Consider the following 19,960-nt stretch of genomic DNA (forward strand, 5'->3'; position numbering starts at 1 on the left):
AGGGGCAGAGGAGACCACGTGTTCAGAGGAAGATTTCACGTTCATTCTCCTTTGTCAGTAGCAGTTTCTCAGAAGGAAACCAGAGTCTAGACTGAGAGGTAAACGGGAGGAGGAAGAAGGGGAAGGGGGCTCCCAGCCTTGAAGTCGAGTTTGTTAGTTATATCCTGCAAGGTGAGAGGGTGACAAAAGCTGGAGGAGCCATCCAGCAGCAACCTTCCTCCAGCGGGGGGCTTCGTGTGCACTAGCTGCTTTAATGTCCGTAACCCCGTTTATGGGCGGTACAAGTGAGGCTCCGAAAGGTTGAATGACTTACCTGTAACACACAACTGTCAGAGCAGTGCAGCTGGAACTTGAATCCAGTACTTTGGCTCCAAAGCACAAGTTTCTCACTGGGTTTTGCAGAAAGAGAACTTGAGGTTGCCCTGTTTATGGGATTTGCCATAGGTACCTCCTAGTTCCGATCTGTCATCTTCGTACTCTCTCCCATGACCTCACCATATGGATTGAAAGGCCGACAGAGAAAAATGGCGAAAGTATTCCTTTCCTTTCCAAGTGTTGTTCTGGAGAGAGACACATGGCATTTACAGTCGGAGGCCCCCTGACATTCTGTGACTTGGGTGAACTGGCTCTTGCCAGTGTAGCCTCAGGGATGGCTAAACAGGCCACAGTTCTCTGGAGAGCCTGGCAGCTAAGTTGCTCCATTGGGCTCAGGCTGTGCCCTCAGTGGCTCTTGGGTGGGGTGGGTGGGGCCATTTTTCTTGCCTACAGTGCAGCTTTGGAGCTAGTTTTCTAGGAGGGTTCTCCATTTGAGAAGGTAGTCCTTTAAAGGACAAGGAAATGCTGAAAGAGAAATCTCCAGCCTGTTGGGAGGAGGATAAGGTCACCCAAGAAATGGAAGTTTCCTGCCAGTACCTCACTATTATCTGGAGACCCTGAGAGGCCTGTGGTGGGGGGAAGGAATGGAGCAGAGGCTGGGAGTGCAGGCACCTGCTAGGGTTTTTCTGGATCGTTAAAACTGCCTCAGGTACCAAGAGGCTAATACTGCCTGCCTTTGCTACTGAAATGGAATGATGTTTGAAAATGCAAGTCATTATTCCTGTGGCAAAAACTGCCTTGAGCCATTTTCTCTTAGTTTTTAAATATATGTTCATCTGTAGATAAAACAGCCCAGCAGAATGTGAGCCTGCAGCCAACCCCCTTCTCCTTGTGCGCTGAGGTGTTACCGGGCATGCTTGGAGGGTTCTCACAAGTCAGAATTGATGGCACGGTATCCTTTGTGATGCAGGTGCCCTGCCCTGCCTCCCACCCACGGTGGCAAAAATAGGACTAGGCTTTTCCTGGGTGGAGGCAAGAGTGAAGGGGGCAGGACTTGTTCTGTGAATGTCAGGTAAAGCAAGGTTGCCTGAGTTGGGTGATAGGAGACATTACTGGGACAAGGCAGACATTCCCCCCAGGGAATGAGGAAAGGAGGTCAGTAGAGTTTTTGCAAGAAGGGAGCTATCTAGAGAACAATAAAGGATAGCAGGAGTGGTGAATTTTGTATACTTTTAAAATGACATGTGTGCAAGTTGCTTCAGGAGCTTTGTTATTACAGTGGACCACGACACCTTTTTCTCCCTCTGCTGCTGTCTCCTCTCCCAGAGTCACTTGCTGAGTGCACACAGCCACCTTAGGAGCTCAGGGCACCAGGCTCCCATATCTTTGCCTGCTGTCACACTGCTTTTTTGTTCTAACATTTAGCTTGTATCTAACTGGTATTATAATTGATTTGGGGGAAAACAGATGATTGCTTCTGTTTTAGAATTGTCTTGGTATATTTTAGTGGTTTTTATTAAATTGTTGAGTAGAATGGGCTCTTACAAACTGAAGGCTCTCCTTCCCTTTGAAAAACAGACCGATGCCCACCTTGATCTACTGTGGCTTTGGTTCCAGCACCCTGGGCAGCTGACCCCTGCCCATCCACCCATTCTCTCCCCCGGCCCAGCTAAGCACTGTGTTGGCCACTCATGAGCCACGATCCAGTTCTGTTTCTTGGAGCGCGAGATCCAGTTCTGTTTCTTGGAGCGCGATGCTTCCCCTCCACCATGCAGAGCCAGAGATGGAGGAGAATGTAAAGCAGACACATTCCGTTCCTGAATCACTTGTAGCTGCTTTGCCCATACCCTGGGTCTGATGAAATAAAATGTGTTAAGATCCTTTAATATGTTTCTGTGCTACAAATTCTGCCTTGGGCATTGGGTCAGTGAATGTGGTGTAATCCGGGATTGCTGCTGGTGGGAGTATAAATGGCTAATGCTTTCCAACAAGCTTTCCTGTAGCCACCTGCTGTTCCCAGCATGTACTTACAAATGAGCTATGAGGTCACTGTGCTGTCCTGAGCTTTAAGAAACTTTTACCTTGCTGGAAAAAAAAATGTGATTCTTTTTTCTAACAAGCTTGCCTGGTCATTTCAGACACATGGCTCAGGCCCATTTGTCATTATTCTTTATTTATTTATTTTTTTTTTAATTTTTTTCAACGTTTATTTATTTTTGGGACAGAGAGAGACAGAGCATGAACGGGGGAGGGGCAGAGAGAGAGAAGGAGACACAGAATCGGAAACAGGCTCCAGGCTCCGAGCCATCAGCCCAGAGCCCGACGCGGGGCTCGAACTCATGGACCGCGAGATCGTGACCTGGCTGAAGTCGGACGCTTAACCGACTGCGCCACCCAGGCGCCCCTATTTGTCATTATTCTTTAAAAAGATAGGAAGTGGTGCCTATTGATGAGTTGAAATTTGGAGTGTCTGTTGCCGAGGTTTCTCAGGAAGCTTCGGGAGGCTTCGGGTAGGCTGTGTTTGCTGGAGCCCATGCTCACGTGTAGGAACAGTCTCTGATTGTCCTCCTAACTGGACGTACACTGCAGCCAGCACAGGTAGGGGGCTGGAGGGCAGACGTGACTGCACAGACAGCATGCACACGTGCACTGCCACCTCAGGCTGCTCACCGGTGGATCATTGTACAGGGCCTCGGTCCCCAGGGCTTGTCAGTATTTTTAGTTTCTGCTTGAACCTTTGCTTTGACAATTTGAAATTCAAATGAGCAAGAAAGTGTAAAATATTTCTTACAAGTGAGGTAGAAACACCTAAATAGCTGGAGCTGAGGCCTGCCCTGGTCTGTGACTTTACTACAACCACCGCGGTGGGTGAGCCTTCAAGTGGGGGGGGGGGGGGGCGGAGGGGGTCAGATCCTGCAAGAAAACAAATGTTTAATTAATTAAAGTCTAAAACTATCCAGAGCTGCCCAACTTTGCCAACTTTAAATGGGGCTTTTTACTCTAAGATAAAGCCGATAAGCAGCATTTCTGTCTGACAGATTGAATAAAAATGTCAAGGGCTGAGACTTGGAATGTGGATTTTGGCATCACTTTCTTTGCCTCCCTTAGGAAATTCCATGGATAAAGTTCCAGCCCCTGCTTAATTCTTAGGGTTTGGAGGGAAGTGCTAGCTGTGGGGGGGGGGGGGGGGGGGGGGGAGGAGCCCAGGGCCTCAGCCAGAGGGTAAGGGCTACCCTGCCTGCTGCCTACAGAGTGTAAGGTTGGCTCCCTCCTTCTGCCCCCCAGCTCCTCCTCCCATCTCCCTGCCCCCAGTACCTTAGCCATTTCCCATGGCTTGTGGGTGAGGGAGCAGTGGAGGGATGGAACTGGTAGGTGAGGCAGTTATCTGGTTCTAGTGCCCTCAGGGCCTTGCCTACCAGCACTACTGAGAGGTAAAGGACACAGACCTTTTCTTCTCAGGTCTTTGGTGAGGCTTCTTCCCAGTGTTCCTCTTGGGCAGTGATAGTTGTGGATTTTTGTAAACAAGTTAGTGAAACAGAAAACAGTGTTAAAACTTTCATAGCACTTAGAGCAAGGTGTTGGGTGTCATCTGTGTTTGATGATGGCATTTGTACAAATTATTCTCTATCCTGTGTGTTTAGTCTCAAAATACACACACACACACACACACACACACGCACGCACCCGTGTAAGCAGATGTAAAGTTTAACTGTGGATGAAGGCATCAGAATGAATTGTATGGCTTCCAGACATTAACTTTAAAAGCTAAAGAGTCAGGGGGCGCCTGGGTGGCGCAGTCGGTTAAGCGTCCGACTTCAGCCAGGTCACGATCTCGCGGTCCGTGAGTTCGAGCTCCACGTCGGGCTCTGGGCTGATGGCTCGGAGCCTGGAGCCTGTTTCCGATTCTGTGTCTCCCTCTCTCTCTGCCCCTCCCCCGTTCACGCTCTGTCTCTCTCTGTCCCCAAAATAAATAAACGTTGAAAAAAAAAAATTTAAAAATAAAAAATAAAAGCTAAAGAGTCAGAAGTTTGGTTCCCACCAAAAGAGCATTTTTAGAAACATGCACTTTCAGACCTTTTAGAGTCTTAGAAGAATGAGCCTTAGTTCCATTTTGTGCTGGGAATGTATTTTCAGGGCCATTGGGTGTTGACCATCTTTAGGTTGATATGGCATATGGTCATGGGTGCCACAGGCCCCAGGCCCACATCAGGAGGGCTGAGTCCAGAGGAGTGGTTTCCATTAAAATACCTGTCCTACAAGAATGCCCCCAGGCTTCTCTGTTGAGGGCCAGTGACTTGAATGCTGCCTTCTGTATTTCTCATGCCATGTGAGGGAAAAACCCTTTCTTGTATCTCTGAGTGATAGAGTTAGGGAAGCTTCTGGTATCCCCCCACCTCTTGCTGTCCATAGCCACAGGCTTGGGCAGGGCACTGGGATGAGCCTGAGTAGGTCAGCCCTGTGACCATCTACACAGTCATCCTCTTCCCTCCTGATGCTGCCTGCTTAGTTAAAGAAGGTTTTTTCAAACTGAGGATGTAGCTGCTGGAGACCTTCCAGCTCAGCTCACTGGGAGGGGGCTGACTGGTATCACCTGCTGTGGGGGCCTCCTCTTCCTCTTCCTGCGTGAGGGATGGGCGGCCAGAAGCCAGGGAGGGGCAGGGGGTGGGGCATGGAACAAAGTGCACACAGAGTTGCTGCTTCACCCTCCCTTTTTAATCAAGGGCTCATCCCAAATTGTTCTTCAGTGCCAGCTAGTGAAGAAACACCCACACAAATTCTTGATGTTTCGTGCAGATGTACTGAAAACAACCCCAGCAGCCTATAGGAGCTCTGCAGCTTCCTCCTACGCCAGTATTTCATGGAAAACCAGGAATCCGGGCCTCTCGGGAGCAGGGCTGCCAGTTATGTGACACCAGAGGGGCAAGGGCTGAGGTTAAACCACATTTAGCAGGCATGTCATATTTTCAAAAACTTTGGCTTTGGGTGTTTTCATTCTCTTTTGGGAATCAGCGTCCTTTTAATCATATTCTCCTACCCTGATCCATCCTCATCCTGCCAGAGTACCATGTGGTGTGTAGCTCTTATAGGCAAACGTATATTGAATTTTTTTTTAAAGTACATGATGCTGAACTATGGGGGCCATGACGAGAGTGTAGGTATGGATTGATTGTATGTATGCAAATTAATGAGTGAATTCAGTTTTGATATATAACTTTTTTAAATTAGGGGAGAAAAGAATTGTGTAATCCTCTGGTGATGATACCAAACCCATATTGCAGCTCAGCTGATCAATTCATTGTCCTCTGTGCTTTCATCCCTTCGGACACTGCCTTGGTTGACCCTCTCTGGAAAGGCCCTAATTGGTTTCTAATGAACACTGTGGAGGATGTAGACAGAGGCTGTAAATCCCCTTGCGCTTTTAAACTGTATTCATCACTGAAATTAAGAACAATCATCTTCCCTAGCAGCCTGAACTCATTTCTCCATACCCAGCTCTGTTTAAAGAATTCAATCAGAGAATAATTGAAAGTTCATGACACTTGCAGTAGTTTCTGGAAACAGATCTGTGGGTACCAAGAAAAGAGGATAGAGATTCGTCTACCCACGGGTCATTCCCGCCCCCCACCACCCCCGTCTGTATCCAGAGCAACCCATTCCCGAATACTGACACCAAAATGCATTTAGCCGATTGGCTGCTGTCAGTGGATAATACCTGCTCAGCATTTGGGACAAGTTCCAGCATGTAACTTCCTTTTGGTGAGTGACCCTGACAGGAGAGGGGATTGACTTAATTTATTCCAGCTACTAACCTCAGTACAGCAAGTTGGGAAGCTAGCCTTCCAGAATTTGCCCAGACACTCTTCCCCAGTGAATTACAATGCCATATATTCTAATTGTTACCCGTGCTACACCCAAGTGTAGCTGCTGTGTAGTGGTTTTCACCTTACAGAAATCAAAGCCAAGTGTCAAGTTGTGTCTGACAGAGGTACACAGAACTCGGAGGGAGAAATGAGGTGTTTCTGGCTGGATGGAGAATCCTCGGGTGTGTAGAGAGAGCATCAGGCAGCTGTTGTGGTTGTCACGCCCTGTTTCCTTTTCCACACGGAGCCTGGGGCTCTCAGATGCCTGACGGGGGCTGCTCTGTAGCCAGGGGAAGGCAAGCTAAGCAAAGTTGTGTGGGGTGTGTAGTGAGGACATGGCTGGAGCCTCTCCCTTCTGCCCCACTCTGCCTTTGACTAATGAGGTATTAGGCTGAGCCAGGGCTCAGTTAATTTCAGAGGTAATCCATTTCCTGCTACTTTGATTCAGCCGGCACCATTCATCAGAAGCAGAGAAGAGCCCCTGGGACCTTCTCCTACATCATCTCAGTATCTTGAAAACAAGGAGGGAAGGGGGCAGTGGGGGTTCTCCCGCCCTTTTTATAGATGCCGAAGTTCCAGAAGTATGTCAGGACTTGGTGGCAGAAAATGCCTACCAGCATGTCATGGTGCCAGGCTGCCAGCGCCCCATCAGAGCCCCTCTCCCCACAGGTAGGCTTGCCCCAAAGGACAGCTGTGCTGGTTAGATGGAGGATGTATATTGAGGCCATCCACACTTAGGCTGGGAAGTCCTTTAGGACAAAGACAACACTATCCAATATCTTCGAGTAATGAACTTATCAGTAAATATAACACATGAGCTCATTAATCTTAACTTTGCTTTTGGACCAAGTGGGAACTCGGCTTCTCAGGAGACAAAAATTTCATCTCTGTTCTTTTCCTTAAACCCAGTCCCAATTTAGAGTCAAACATATTGCCCTGCTCTCCCTGGGAAGCAGTTAATAATGTGTTTTCTCTCACAGCGGATGGTCCAGTCAGCCTGGTCACTCAGGCTCTTGGGCCCTGTGCACGTGCTGTATGCACAGCATGGGCTTTAGGGCATCAGAGCAGGGCTGTGAGGGTCAGTTGAGGAGTGTTCTCTAGATGAAGTTAACCTTACAGGTTAGGCTGTTGAAACTGTCGCCTGTCCTGGCCACTCAGTCTTTGCTTCAACCAATGTTATTCTTCTGTGAAAAGAAAAGAAATGGAGGCTGTGGAGATGGATGAAGGGAGTGGCTGGCCGTTCGCTCTGAGCAGTGAGATCTGGGTGCAAAAGAAATCTCTGGGAAGAGGTGGTGGCTGCGAGGAGAGCCTTGGCCTGGCGGGGCTGTTGTGGGATGCCTGCCCGCGCACACAGGGAGAAGAGGTTTAGGGAAGATTCGCCTACAGGTCGGTCCTGTGGACCTGGTCTAGGCCTGTGGCCACATACAACTGATGGGATGAGTGGGGGCGATGGGCCAGCCAGCACTGGCAGGTGGCTTCCCAGCCTGGATCTTTCCCTCCCCCTCCCTGACAGAGGGCCAGACAGACCTTGGGGACATCAGCAGTTCTAGAAATGGAGCAGAATGGGGAGGGAACAGGCCACATCCTTGGCAGCTCTGTGTTACCTTTGTCCTCTGAGCCTCCTGCTGACTGCCTGAGGGCCACCTCTTATTATTTCCTACCAGAGGGCCTTCACCTGCACCATCTCCTTGCTCTGTTGGCCTCTCCTCAGTCCTTTGTTCTGCCAGGCTCATCAGTGTTTCCCTTGATTTCTCTGCTCCAGGAAGAGGGAGCAGTCCTGTAGCCTCCTACCTACCAGGTGGAGTTAGAAGCCTCAGGCTCCTTTGAGATGGCTGGCGATTAGAGCTCAACATTTCTGTTCTTTCCCCTATTTATATGTAATACCTTTTCTGGCACTCGAAATAATCCCCTTTTCTTTTAGAGTCTCCGCTCAGCTCACTTGTGGGCTGTGGTTTGATCACACCCACTGTCCCCCCTAAGCCTTCACTGTACAGGATGTAATTTAAGCCATAATCATTTCTGCTCCATCTCTGCCTCTTAGAAATGGTGGGTGTCCTGTGGCTGTTACAGTTTGCCCAAGCTGGGAAGGTGCTGAGCTGGCAGCTTTCTGCCCTCCCGCCTGTTTGGTGGGGAGGGAGGGGCTCAGACCCCCCCACCCCCACCGGGAAGGGGGCGGCGTGTCTCACTGCAGCAGCTGAGAAGTCACTGGCCTTCTGAGGTCCTGGAGGAGGAGCTGTGGTAAAGGCCCCTTCCTCCCAGGCGGCCGCTGTGTAAACTCTCTCCGGTGGCAGGAGTGCCTGCTGTGCGCCACTGTCTGCTCGCTGAGATGCCCCTCCATCCTCCAGGCCAGAACGAAAGCTGGGGTTTGGACATTTGGAGGCCCACCTAACAGTCTGTTTTCTTTGCTTCTCCCACTGTTGCAGGTTATGTGTTCTGTATGTTACATCGCCTCCCCGAGCAGCATGACTGTACGTTTGACCACATGGGCCGCGGCCGAGAGGAAGCCATCATGAAAATGGTGAAACTGGACCGGAAAGTAGGGCGCTCCTGCCAGCGCATTGGGGAGGGGTGCTCCTGAAGGCCAGGCATGGCCGCCACATGACGCTGTTCTTAGTTCACTAATGTTAGCCTTATTTAGGACAAAGTCAGCCAGACACCTTGTACTGGGCACGCGTCAGACTACAGCCAGTCCGTTTCCTTTCTTTAGCCAGCCATCCTGGTACTGTAGTTTAGGGGTTGATGGTGGTTGAAATTGATTTCTGGCTGGTTACTAAGGTGCCTGCTAGCCATTGTATAAAATTAAAACGTGAAGAATATTTTTTTTTGAGCATGGCTAGTGGATTTAAAACAACACATACCTGTCACTGCTGGAGTCAAACTTATAAAAAGCCTTAAGCGGAAAGTGTTCTAGACGGAGACTCTGAGTTAATAGAGGAGTAGAAGCTGGTGTTACAGTTCCCATGACGCACATGGCTTTGCCAGAAACTCTGGTTAATGTTCGGCCTTTCACCTCTTCACTTATCCTTAGTCCCAGTAGCCAGGATACCTGATGGCCACGCGTGCCTTGGCCACAGGAGGCTGTTGAGATTGGCCAAGTGGCTGGGCTGGGTGGTGGCTTTGCTCTCCCACAGAGCTGGAAATGGGGGTGGGGGGGCAGGTTCTTAGGAAAATTTTTTTACCTGACTTGCTATGAAAAAACTCTCTCATCACAGGAGAAGAGAAACAATAACCTCACTTTGAAAATTAGTTCCATTCAAGACTAGTCCATGTACAAGACCCATCTTTTCTACACAGGACCCACGGTCGTGAGAAGCAGCCAGGGCGCACCCTGACCCCCCTGGCTCTGGTTTGCCATTTGCCAAGTGCAGGGATCTGGCAATTGATCAAATAAGGCTAATTACAGCACAGCAGCTGCGGCTGGGATCTACAAACTGGCCTCTGCAGCTAAATTTCTATATTGGGATTTTTTAAAAAGACATTTCATGGCCAACGGGAATCAGTAGGAGGGCTGGGGAGCGTCTGGGAAGCTGCTGTCCGCAGACTCTGCCCCTTCCAGTGGCACCCACTCAGCCCTCTGTGGGCCGAGAGGATGGTGCCATGGCCTCGCCCCTTGTGTCTGTGCAGCTCTGTAGTCCAGGGACAACCTCTACCACGTAGGTTTAGGACGGGCAGGCAGCATACGCCAGAGGAGCTGTGGGTTGATCTGTCTAGAACAGTGGTTCGTGGCCCGGCCCGGCTCTGAGAGACCTTTGCTCTGGCAGTGGGGTGGGAGGGCACATTTATCAGCCTGTCCCTCTTCATGCGGGCAGAAAGGAGTCAGTAGCCACGATAGCTCAGGCCAGGTGGGGAGGGTGGCTCTGGGCCTGTTTGCCCGTGTTAGGGAATCATCACCGGTCGGGTGGGGGCGGGGAGGGTGGACAGGATTAAGATTCCTGTCTTAAGCCTGAACAGGGTTGAGTGGCCCAGAGACCCCATCTGGTCCAGGCTGGTGAGAGTCGGAGGCTCCTGCAGAGGCGGTTTGGATCTGCCCACACACAGGCTACTGGAATAGTTAACCCAGCAAACTTTCCCTTTTATACCACAACAAGCAGCTCGACTCTGTCTGCAGTTCACAGCTACACACCTGCAACTACAAGTGGTTTTGATCCGGAATACTGAAATAGGAAATCATGCTCTTCCCAGCCTCTTCCTTCCATCCCACCCCCACCAGAGTGGAATCCGCTGCAAAATCTCCAGCCTTATTCTTGCTTCAGGACCCAGACTGGTGTCTTGCTCTAAGGCAGCCCAGGGCAGAGGGGCCAGGTCTGCCCGCGTTTACCACTGTTGTCAAGCCACGGCCCTCTGGCCAGTACATGGCCATCCTCAGTGAGGCGGCCGCCTAGGCCCCCCCGCCAAGCTCTGATCCCGAAGAGGCCACCCACGCGCCCTTCCGGCCCTCCTCAGGCCCCACCGCTGCTGCTTCGAGGCAGGGATGGGAGGCAGGCTCTCTGGGGAGCCTGGTGGCACACAGGGCTCGCAGCCCATGTTCACTTCCTGATGGTAGAGCTGGGGGTGGGGGGAGGGCTTGTTCCCCTGCAGTATCTGTTCTGTGAAGTTTGTTAAATGTAAGGAAAGCTTAAATTCTTGTATCTTTAAAAGAGAAGATCTTATTTAACCCTTTTGTGTTTTAGATTTACTTACACACATAGCCTAGAGCTCAGTTTTAGTTTTAACATTGTGAAAATATTAAAAGAATCTTGTAACTTTATTCTTTTTTCTCCTGCTGAAAAAAAATTAAACCAATCGTATGAAAGTTTGGATTTCTCTGTTTCGCCAGTTCTCCGAAGTGCTACCTGTATAACCAGAAAAACGGTACAGTGTCTCCCTGGCCGGAGCCAGGAAGAGATGAGGGAGGAGGTGGCTCTTGTGTGCAGCGTCCCCTCCATTCTCTCCGTGGGGGGGGGGGGGGGGGGGGTGTCACACGTCCAGGCTAAACAGTTGCTCTCCTTGTTTCTGTTGGCGGGTTGTGCCTTGGGAGGCCCCCCAGGCTGACCCTGGATGAAGGTGTGCCTGCTGGGCCAAGTCTTTGCTGGCAGCAAGGAGGCCACCCATGTAGGGGAGATAGGAAGAAATAAACACCAGCCCTGAGGGAGTCCCTCAGTTGTGCCTGCCTTAGGGGTGCCTGGGTCCTGGGGGGCAGGGAGGGGCAGCATCTCAGACACCCAGATCCCACCCACGGGAGGATCCAACTCTGGTGTGGAGGAGGCATTCGATACGTCTTCAGGTGTTTGAAAATGTGGCAGGAGAGTAGCATCCCTCCTTCCCACCTTTAGGGCAGAATATTTGACCACACAGTTGCCATGAAGATGATGAGAAATCCTAAGAGGAAATTAGAAGTGTATGGTGGAGGGGAACAGGCAGATGTGTGCAAAGAGCACAGGAGTGTAGTGGCCTTGGAACCCGCTAAATGCACCTCTGTCCCTGGTTAGCACCTCCTGTTGATCTGGGAGGCTTTGTTTCTGCCAGCAGGAGCCCACAGCCAGAAGAGATGGCTCTGGAAAGAAGCCACAGCAAGGAACAGGAGCAGGAAGCCCACCCCCACCCCGCAGGCAGATTGGGGGTGGGACGTGGTCCTCAAGGCAAACTGAGAGAGCCCTCTGGCTCCAAAGAAGGAGCGAACTGAGAGCACCCCAGCAGTCAGCAGAGCAACAGAAATACCCGGGGAAAATTCTGCAGCTGTCTCAAAAACGTATCTCCTTTACAGCCATTCTCAAACCTGCCTAAAGGAGGGAATTCCAGAAGAAGAGGAATAAGAAGAGAAAAACGTGGAGGCCTGGAAACTCAGGAGAGGACTGGGAAGGGATGTCACGGGGATGCAGCCAGCTGTGGGTGGTGTGGGCAGTGAGAGTCTCATGGGTCTCAGAGGGTCCACACTTGATCCATGCCTCTGTCCCGGGGTTTGGGCATGAATCTCATAGATAGAAAAGTAAGCAAATTAAAATAGATCATTTATTAATGCCACACAAAAAATATTAAGAGGAGCCCAGAGACCTTACGTGACTCAGCTGTGATTGTTATAAATAATGATGAATGTTGCTCTGGCAAAAACTGGTGACAGAACTCTTCGGAGACCAGAGTACGTGCATGCGTATGTATAGAGTATAATGGGGCTACGTTCTCATCGTCCTTAGTGGGAAGTTAAATAATGTGTAAACTGGAAAGTCAAGAGAGCAATGTGAGCATGTTATTTAGAAATGTGGAGGTATAGGCACTTGGGTGGCTCAGTAGATTGAATATCTGACCGGCTCAGGTCATGATCTCCTGGTTTATGAGTTCAAGCTCTGTGTGGGGCTCTGCTGACAGCTCAGCCTGGAGACTGCTTTGGATTCTGTGTCTCCCTCTCTCTACCCCTCCCCCTGATCTATCTCTCTCTCTCTCTCTCTCTCTCTCTCTCTCTCAAAAATAAACATTAAAAAAAATTTTTTTTAATGTGGAGGTAAATGCAGAAGAAAACGCTGGAAGTTTAGTGGTTTTCTGTGGGGGTGGAGGATGGGAATTCAGCAAGCCTTATATTTTCTATTTCTAGGACTATACACATGTGCAACGTTGATTTTTTTTTTTTTTTTTCCTTAAGTTTAAAAACTGACAGAAGGGACCAGCTCTCCCAGGGAGGTCAGGATGCTGGGTTTTCAGAAGCCAGCCTGTCCAGCATTCCCCAAAAGTGGATTTCAAGAAGCTCAGGTCCTTGGTGATGCCAAGTGGAAAGCCGATTTCCTGGTCAGAGATGTTTTAGAAGATGCAGGTGGCTAGTGCATCACAATACGCAGCCCATGACTTATTTTTACCTCCGGGCTTTCTCATAATCACACCTTGGGACAAGTTACCCCTGTTCTTTGAGCACCCTCTGTGTGCTGGGGGTTAATTCTAGCCAGGCCTGCCTGGCTTACATGGATCTCTGCTGTGCTGTCCCAGTGACCCATAACCTGAATCACCTGGCACATTCCCGGAACTTCACATTTCCCTTGACTTGCATCCTGTTCCCCAGGTTTACATGTCAGGGTGTTTCCGATCAGTCACTGGAGGGACTTTGAAATGGATATAGCAAGCCAGGAGCAAGAGGTTGGGGAGACTGGTGGGCTTTGGCAAAGAACATACAAAATAAAACTGATGGCTCACCCTTAGGATGTGCGAGAGAGGGCCTGGCTGGGAAGGGGCACGTAGCCGCCAGGCTCACATGTAGCCACTGGGCTTTAGGGGCTGATCTCATGGGTTTGGGCAATTAAGCTGTTGGCAAGTGGCAAGTGAGATGCTCCCCAGACTGGGGTCTCTGGTTTCATGCGTGTGGGTAATAGGTTTGTGCATGACCCCTTGTTAGGTACTTGGGAGGCCAGGCTGGCTGGTCCAGTGGTTCCTAGGACTCCATCCCTACCTCACCATCTCCAGGCAGCCCTGTTCTGATCTCCCAGGGCTGGGAAGGGCTTGAGCTGTTGTGGGGAGGAGTGTGGATTTGTTGGGGGGCGGGGCGGGGGCCAGGGCTTTGGAAGGTTTGGGAGCAGGCAGGCCACAGGGTCAGATGTCAGAATCAGCTGACCCCCAGGTTAGGGGGAACTGTGGTCTTTGGCCCACCAGGCAGCAGAAGGAGGTCGGGAGCAGAGGGTCCAAGATTAGGAGGGGAGGGATCTGCTCCATGTGACACAGTGACCAAAAGGAAAGGGATGTCACCAGGACACAGGTCCCAAAGGCAGAAGCTTGTGTACACCTTGTGGGCCCCATCAGGGGCCCTTCCAGCTCGGAGCCCTGGCTGTGGGGACCCTCATTCAACCCTTGGAATGTGCTTGGCACCAATTCCAGGTACTGGTGACCAAAAATAGTGCCTACTTTGGCTGTGGGGATGGGACAAAAGAACAGGATAAATGTATGCTACAAAATGGGGAAGGTGGCCAAGAAGCACAGGGCCTGTGGGCTTTTCTCTGAGATGGGGACCAGCAAGGATTTGAGCCACAGGGGACACAGTCTCCCTGCCTGTGTGCAAGGGAGGAAGCGGGAGGCCGGGGAGGCTACTTGATATCAGGCAGTGGATGGTGGTGGCACAGAACTCAGGGGGCGAGAAGTCAGATTGTGAACTTGGGTTGAAAGTAGTGAAAACAGGAGATGCCAACAGATGGGCTGTGGGTGAGAGACAGGAGAACCTCAAGGCTCTGGCCAGAATGAAGGGCCAGAGGTGTCATTAATGAAGGACTCTGGTGGGAACATGGTGGGGTGGACACCACAGACTGGATGTCCGGTGGAAATGTGGAGGGGACACCCGGTATACAGCTGCGGGCTCAGTGGAGACATCCTGACTAGAGGTGAGCATTTGTAAGTCCTCGGCACACAGCCAGTACTTCAGGTCCCAGCCTGGTCACTGAGGGAGGAAAGGAGGTAGACTGAGGCTGTGCCAGGGACATTGTGGTATTGCAAGGTCCTGGGAGATGAGAAGAAGCTGCCAGCAGAAGGAGGAGACCCAGAGAGAGGGGAATCCTGATGAATTTCAAAGAGAAGGGTCCATGGGGGTGCTGCCTGGGCACCCAGCAGCCAGAGACCTGCCACCGGGGAAAAAGCTGGAAAGCCCCACTAGGGTTTTGCTGCACTAACAGCAGAGAAGGGAGCAGTAATGGAGTGGGTGTGGAGGCAGGAGAGAAGTACTGTTTATGCTGAGGGAATGATCCATCAGAGCAGGAGAGGTAGGGGGCGTAGGACGCAGGGGTAAGTCAAGAGTGGTGCCCAGAAGACTCAGTGCACAGGCGGGCAGGTGGAAGCTGTCTGTTCTGTTCGCTCATGCAAGTGGGAAGCAGGGTCATCAGGTGCAGGGAGGTTGGATAAGGAGCAGGAAAGGTTTGATGGAGATGTTAAAGGTGGACTTCTACTGAAATGAAGTTTTAGCTCTAGGCCCCTCACTCACCAAGACCCCTTCTAAGTCCTGATGGCCGGCCTTGGCAGTGAATCTGCCTCTGCCCACGGTTTTATAAAATTTGCAAGGGTGAGATGCTGTAGCTGCAGTTGGTTAAAGCTGGTCTCTCTCCACTCCAACTTCCTCTTCTGTTGGGTGGTGCTGAGGTGATGTGGGCATTTTGGGGATTTGGCCAAGGTGAAGTCAAGTTGGGGACATATTTGGAGTGGGTAGGATGTATTTGTGTGGTTTGCTGTCACTTCGGTGTTTACTGGGTTATTGATGGTCTTCCTGGGGAGAAAGGATGGCTTTCAGAAGGACACTTTGCTGCCGGCCATGCTGATCACCACGCTGACTAGAAGGAGGGGAGGCACGGAAGGGAGACAAGATTTGGAATGTTTGGGAGGCTCCTGGATGGCTCAGTCGGTTAAGCGTCTGACTCTTAATTTCGGCTCGGGTCATGATCTCATGGTTCGTGAGTTTGAGCCCTTTGTCGAGCTCTGCATGGAAGGTATGGAGCCTGCTTGGGATTCTCTCTCTCTACCTCTCCCCTACTTGTGCACACGCTCACACTCTCTCTCTCTCTCTCTCAAAATAAATATACTTAAAAAAAAAAAAGTTTGGAGCCAGAGGCTAGTCTGTGGAAAATTCTTCCAGTCATTGGATGTGTAAACTTACAAGCACAAGACTTGATTCTCATCCATGCCTGCTCAAGATGGAAATCTCCTCTTGTTAGGAGCATGCTGGGCTGTGCGGCACATACAACTGTAAGTGCATGTGCCTTGTGCAGTGCAAAGCGTGTTAAAGATTAGCCTAGGAATTCCCGACATGCCCTGGAATCCTACACCTCACATGTGGAAGAAACCTAATGGTGGTTTCCTCACATTTGACAAAAGTTCCCAAAACTTATGTCCGTGCCAGTGTGAGTTGTGAAGAGGAAAGAAATGTGAAGTTTCAGTAATTCAAAGTCTGATCAACGGACGGAAGATTGACGAATCTTTCTGCTCTTGAATGGCATCAGGAAATCATGCAAAGGGTGATCCGACAGCACAGAGCCCAAGCCTTATAGACGCGCAGCACAGCCACTGAAACCATTGTGTTGGTTTTCTAGAATTCTTGATGTCTGGGTATGTGTCAACTTTGAAAAATGGGTGATTCGCTGTGATTTCTAATTCTTCATCTTTGAGCCTGACTTTATAGTCATATTCTTTATTCTTTTTCCTAAAGAGGGCCCCATAAAGGCTGGGAGAGAGTTGAAGGCATGAAATGGTGGCTTAGTTCCCAGCAAGACCTGAGGGGCCCCACAGCCCTTTCCCTGTGTCACAGGCCCAGATGAGGAGCTTGGGTCTGAATGTAAGTCAGCTAAATAGTTAAGCACTCGCGTGGGTCAGCCAACAGACTCTCCTGATGAGGAAGCAGTGTGCTGGTGTGAGCACCTTGTCATCCCACAGGCTGGCACTTTGAGTAGCACTGGATGAGAAATGTCATGAAGATACCAAGGAGCCCTTCCCCTTGAACATGTGCTGGCTGTGGAGACTTGCTTTTCTGATGACTAGCATATGGCAGGAGTGATGCTTCCTGGCTCCAGGCTAGATCTAAAAGGCATAGGATAAGACTTCCACTGGACTCTCTCTCACACATGTACCTTGGGAGCCCAGGGCTGATAAGTGAGCTGGGACAGTGATGATCAAAAAATGGAAAATAAGTGTTCGCAAGCATGTGGGGAAATGGGGACTTTCATCCATTGATGGTAGGAGTGTACAATAATATGGCCATTGTAGAAAACTGTTTGGTGGTTCCTCAAAAAGTTAAACTGAAATTACCATATGCCAGCAATTCCAGTCCTTGGAATCCACCCCAAAGACTTGGAAGCAGGGACTCCAGCATGTGTGTGCACACACATGTTCACGACAGCTCTATTCACAATAGCTGAAAGGTAGAGACACAGCCCAGGTGTTCACTAGAAGATGAACAGGAAAACAAAAGGTGGTATAGCCATACAATTCGGCCACAAGAAGAAATCAAATACACATGCTACAATGTGGACAAACCTTGAAAACATTATGCTAAGTACAACAAGCCAGTCACAAAAGATCACATGTTACATGATTCTGTTTAGGTAAAATGTCAGAATGGGCAAATTCATAGAGACTGAAAGCAGGTGGGTGGTTACTAGGGGTTGGGGGGAGAGGAGAATGGGCACTTAATGGGTATGGGTTTCCTTTTGGGGTGATAAAAATGTTCTGGACTTAGAGGTGCTGTTTGTACAACATTGCAGATATACTAAATGCTACTGAATTGTTCATTTCAAATGGTGGGTTTTATGTTATGTGAATCTCACCGCAATTAAAAAAAAGCCTGGCTGCCCCAAAGCCGGTGTACTGGAGAGACCATGTGGAGAGCCCAGGATGAGAGAGGGAAGTCCAGGAGCCCAGCTGTCTGAGTCCCCAGGGCACTCGTCAGATACGTGGGGAATGAGCAAGTCTTCAGATGAGCTGGTCCAGCCTTTCTGTCTGACCCAAATGATACCAAGGGGAACAGAGATGGCTGTCTTCACTGAGCCCTTAGCAAACTGGAGATTTATGATCAAAATAAGTGTTTTAGGCCACTAGGTCCTGGGAGGGTTGGTCTGCAGTAATGTGAGCTGAGCAGGTGATGTCCGACAATTGCAGGGAGTCCCCAGCCCCCTGGGCATCACAATGGCAAGTGGGTTCAGCCAGCCAGGTTCTTGGAGGGTGGCACTGGGGATCAGAGGTGGTAGTGCCAAGCAAGGACAGCGGAGCACCGTGGACCAGACAGCTGGTGGGGGGTTAGATGAGGGGTGAGGGCACCCCAGGGTGCCCAGGGTAACCAGGAACAAGTGTGTGGTGGCAGCCGTCACGATGGACTCAAGCAGGTGCTGATGAAGCAGTGGATTCTGGCACCTTCACTGGGCTCCTCAACAGTGACCGACCATCCCCTCCCAAATTCGCCTGATCAGCCCCAGTGGCAGGGGGGGTAGCCCTGACCCCAGGAGGCAGGACACAGATCTTGGCCAGCTGGGCCTCTCCCAAGTGCCTCTCTGCCAAGGGACCCCCTCCCTCTGGCCTGCTCCTTTGCTGGGGAATGTGGAAGATTTCTCCATCCTGGACACTCCCCTGGGGGCTCACAGAAGTCCTTGAGAATAATCTGTGGAGCTTTTACAAAAATTTCCATGCCCAAATCCATCCAAGACCAGGTCAACCGGAATGTGTCAGGTAAGCATGGCCATAGATGTTTGTTGAAAGCTCCCGAGGCCGTTCTGGGGTGCAGTTAGATTGAGGCCGCCGCTCAAACGCAGCAGCATCCTGCCCCATTCTTTTTTTTTTTTTTTCCAATATATGAAATTTATTGTCAAATTGGTTTCCATACAACACCCAGTGCTCATCCCAAAAGGTGCCCTCCTCAATACCCATCACCCACCCTCCCCTCCCTCCCACCCCCCATCAACCCTCAGTTCTCAGTTTTTAATAGTCTCTCATGCTTTGGCTCTCTCCCACTCTAACCTTTTTTTTTTTTTCCTTCCCCTCCTCCACGGGTTTCTGTTAAGTTTCTCAGGATCCACATAAGAGTGAACACATATGGTATCTGTCTTTCTCTGTATGGCTTATTTCACTTAGCATCACACTCTCCAGTTCCATCCATGTTGCTACAAAGGGCCATATTTCGTTCTTTCTCATTGCCATGTAGTACTCCATTGTGTATATAAACCACAATTTCTTTATCCATTCATCAGTTGATGGACATTTAGGCTCTTTCCATAATTTGGCTATTGTTGAGAGTGCTGCTATAAACATTGGGGTACAAGTGTCCCTATGCATCAGTACTCCTGTATCCCTTGGGTAAATTCCTAGCAGTGCTATTGCTGGGTCATAGGGTAGGTCTATTTTTAATTTTCTGAGGAACCTCCACACTGCTTTCCAGAGTGGCTGCACCAATTTGCATTCCCACCAACAGTGCAAGAGGGTTCCCGTTTCTCCACATCCTCGCCAGCATCTATAGTCTCCTGATTTGTTCATTTTGGCCACTCTGACTGGCGTGAGGTGATATCTGAGTGTGGTTTTGATTTGTATTTCCCTGATAAGGAGCGACGTTGAGCATCTTTTCATGTGCCTGTTGGCCATCTGGATGTCTTCTTTAGAGAAGTGTCTATTCATGTTTTCTGCCCATTTCTTCACTGGGTTATTTGTTTTTCGGGTGTGGAGTTTGGTGAGCTCTTTATACATTTTGGATACTAGCCCTTTATCTGATATGTCATTTGCAAATATCTTTTTGCAACCATTCCGTTGGTTGCCTTTTAGTTTTGTTGGTTGTTTCCTTTGCTGTCATCCTGCCCCATTCTAAGAGGGCACAGAGAGTGAGTGTATTTTGTAACCATCAAAACACTAATTCTCAAAGTGGTGTACCCCAGCTAACAACTCTCTCAATTTGCAGATTAAAAAGGTACTGGGGTGGGGACACCGGCCTGGCAGTAGGTGGAGTGTGCGACTCGATCTTGAGGCTGTGAGTTTGAGCCCCATGTTGGATGTAGAGACTACTTAAAAATAAAATCTAAAAAAAAAAAGTACTGGGTGGATTTCTTCAAAAATGTCTTCCCATTTTTTCCCCTTTAAACTTTGGAGCCTGTAGAAGATAAGCAACAGCATGTGACACAGGACATCGGACTCTGCCCCAAACAGCAGTGTGCTTTTCTTCCGTGGGCATCTGTTGGGTTCTAAACAGATCACCCATGAGCACCTCCTCCTCAGGGGTGTGGGCAGGACCAGGGGCAAACCACTGACCTTGAGCAGCTGCGTGGGGAAACCCCAGCAGGTGAGCCAATGGCACCAGGGTTTTAGGCTGTTGGGGTGGCACACCC

The 19,960-nt window shown here is 50.0% G+C and overlaps 1 protein-coding gene across 5 annotated transcripts in view; it reads left to right on the forward strand.

The window, feature by feature from the left end:
* Positions 1-10,968, forward strand: part of ZFAND3 (zinc finger AN1-type containing 3) — a 325,725-nt gene extending 314,757 nt beyond the window's left edge. For all 5 annotated transcript variants that reach the window (XM_045498055.1, XM_045498059.1, XM_045498060.1 and 2 more), the window contains one exon: positions 8,600-10,968. In XM_045498055.1, the coding sequence (XP_045354011.1) occupies positions 8,600-8,754 (155 nt within the window). In that variant the 3' untranslated portion in view covers positions 8,755-10,968. The remainder of the gene's footprint in view (positions 1-8,599) is intronic.
* The last annotated feature ends 8,992 nt before the right edge of the window (positions 10,969-19,960 follow it).

The sequence above is a fragment of the Leopardus geoffroyi genome, chromosome B2, assembly GCF_018350155.1.
Source record: "Leopardus geoffroyi isolate Oge1 chromosome B2, O.geoffroyi_Oge1_pat1.0, whole genome shotgun sequence".
In the NCBI taxonomy this organism is placed as follows: domain Eukaryota; kingdom Metazoa; phylum Chordata; class Mammalia; order Carnivora; family Felidae; genus Leopardus; species Leopardus geoffroyi.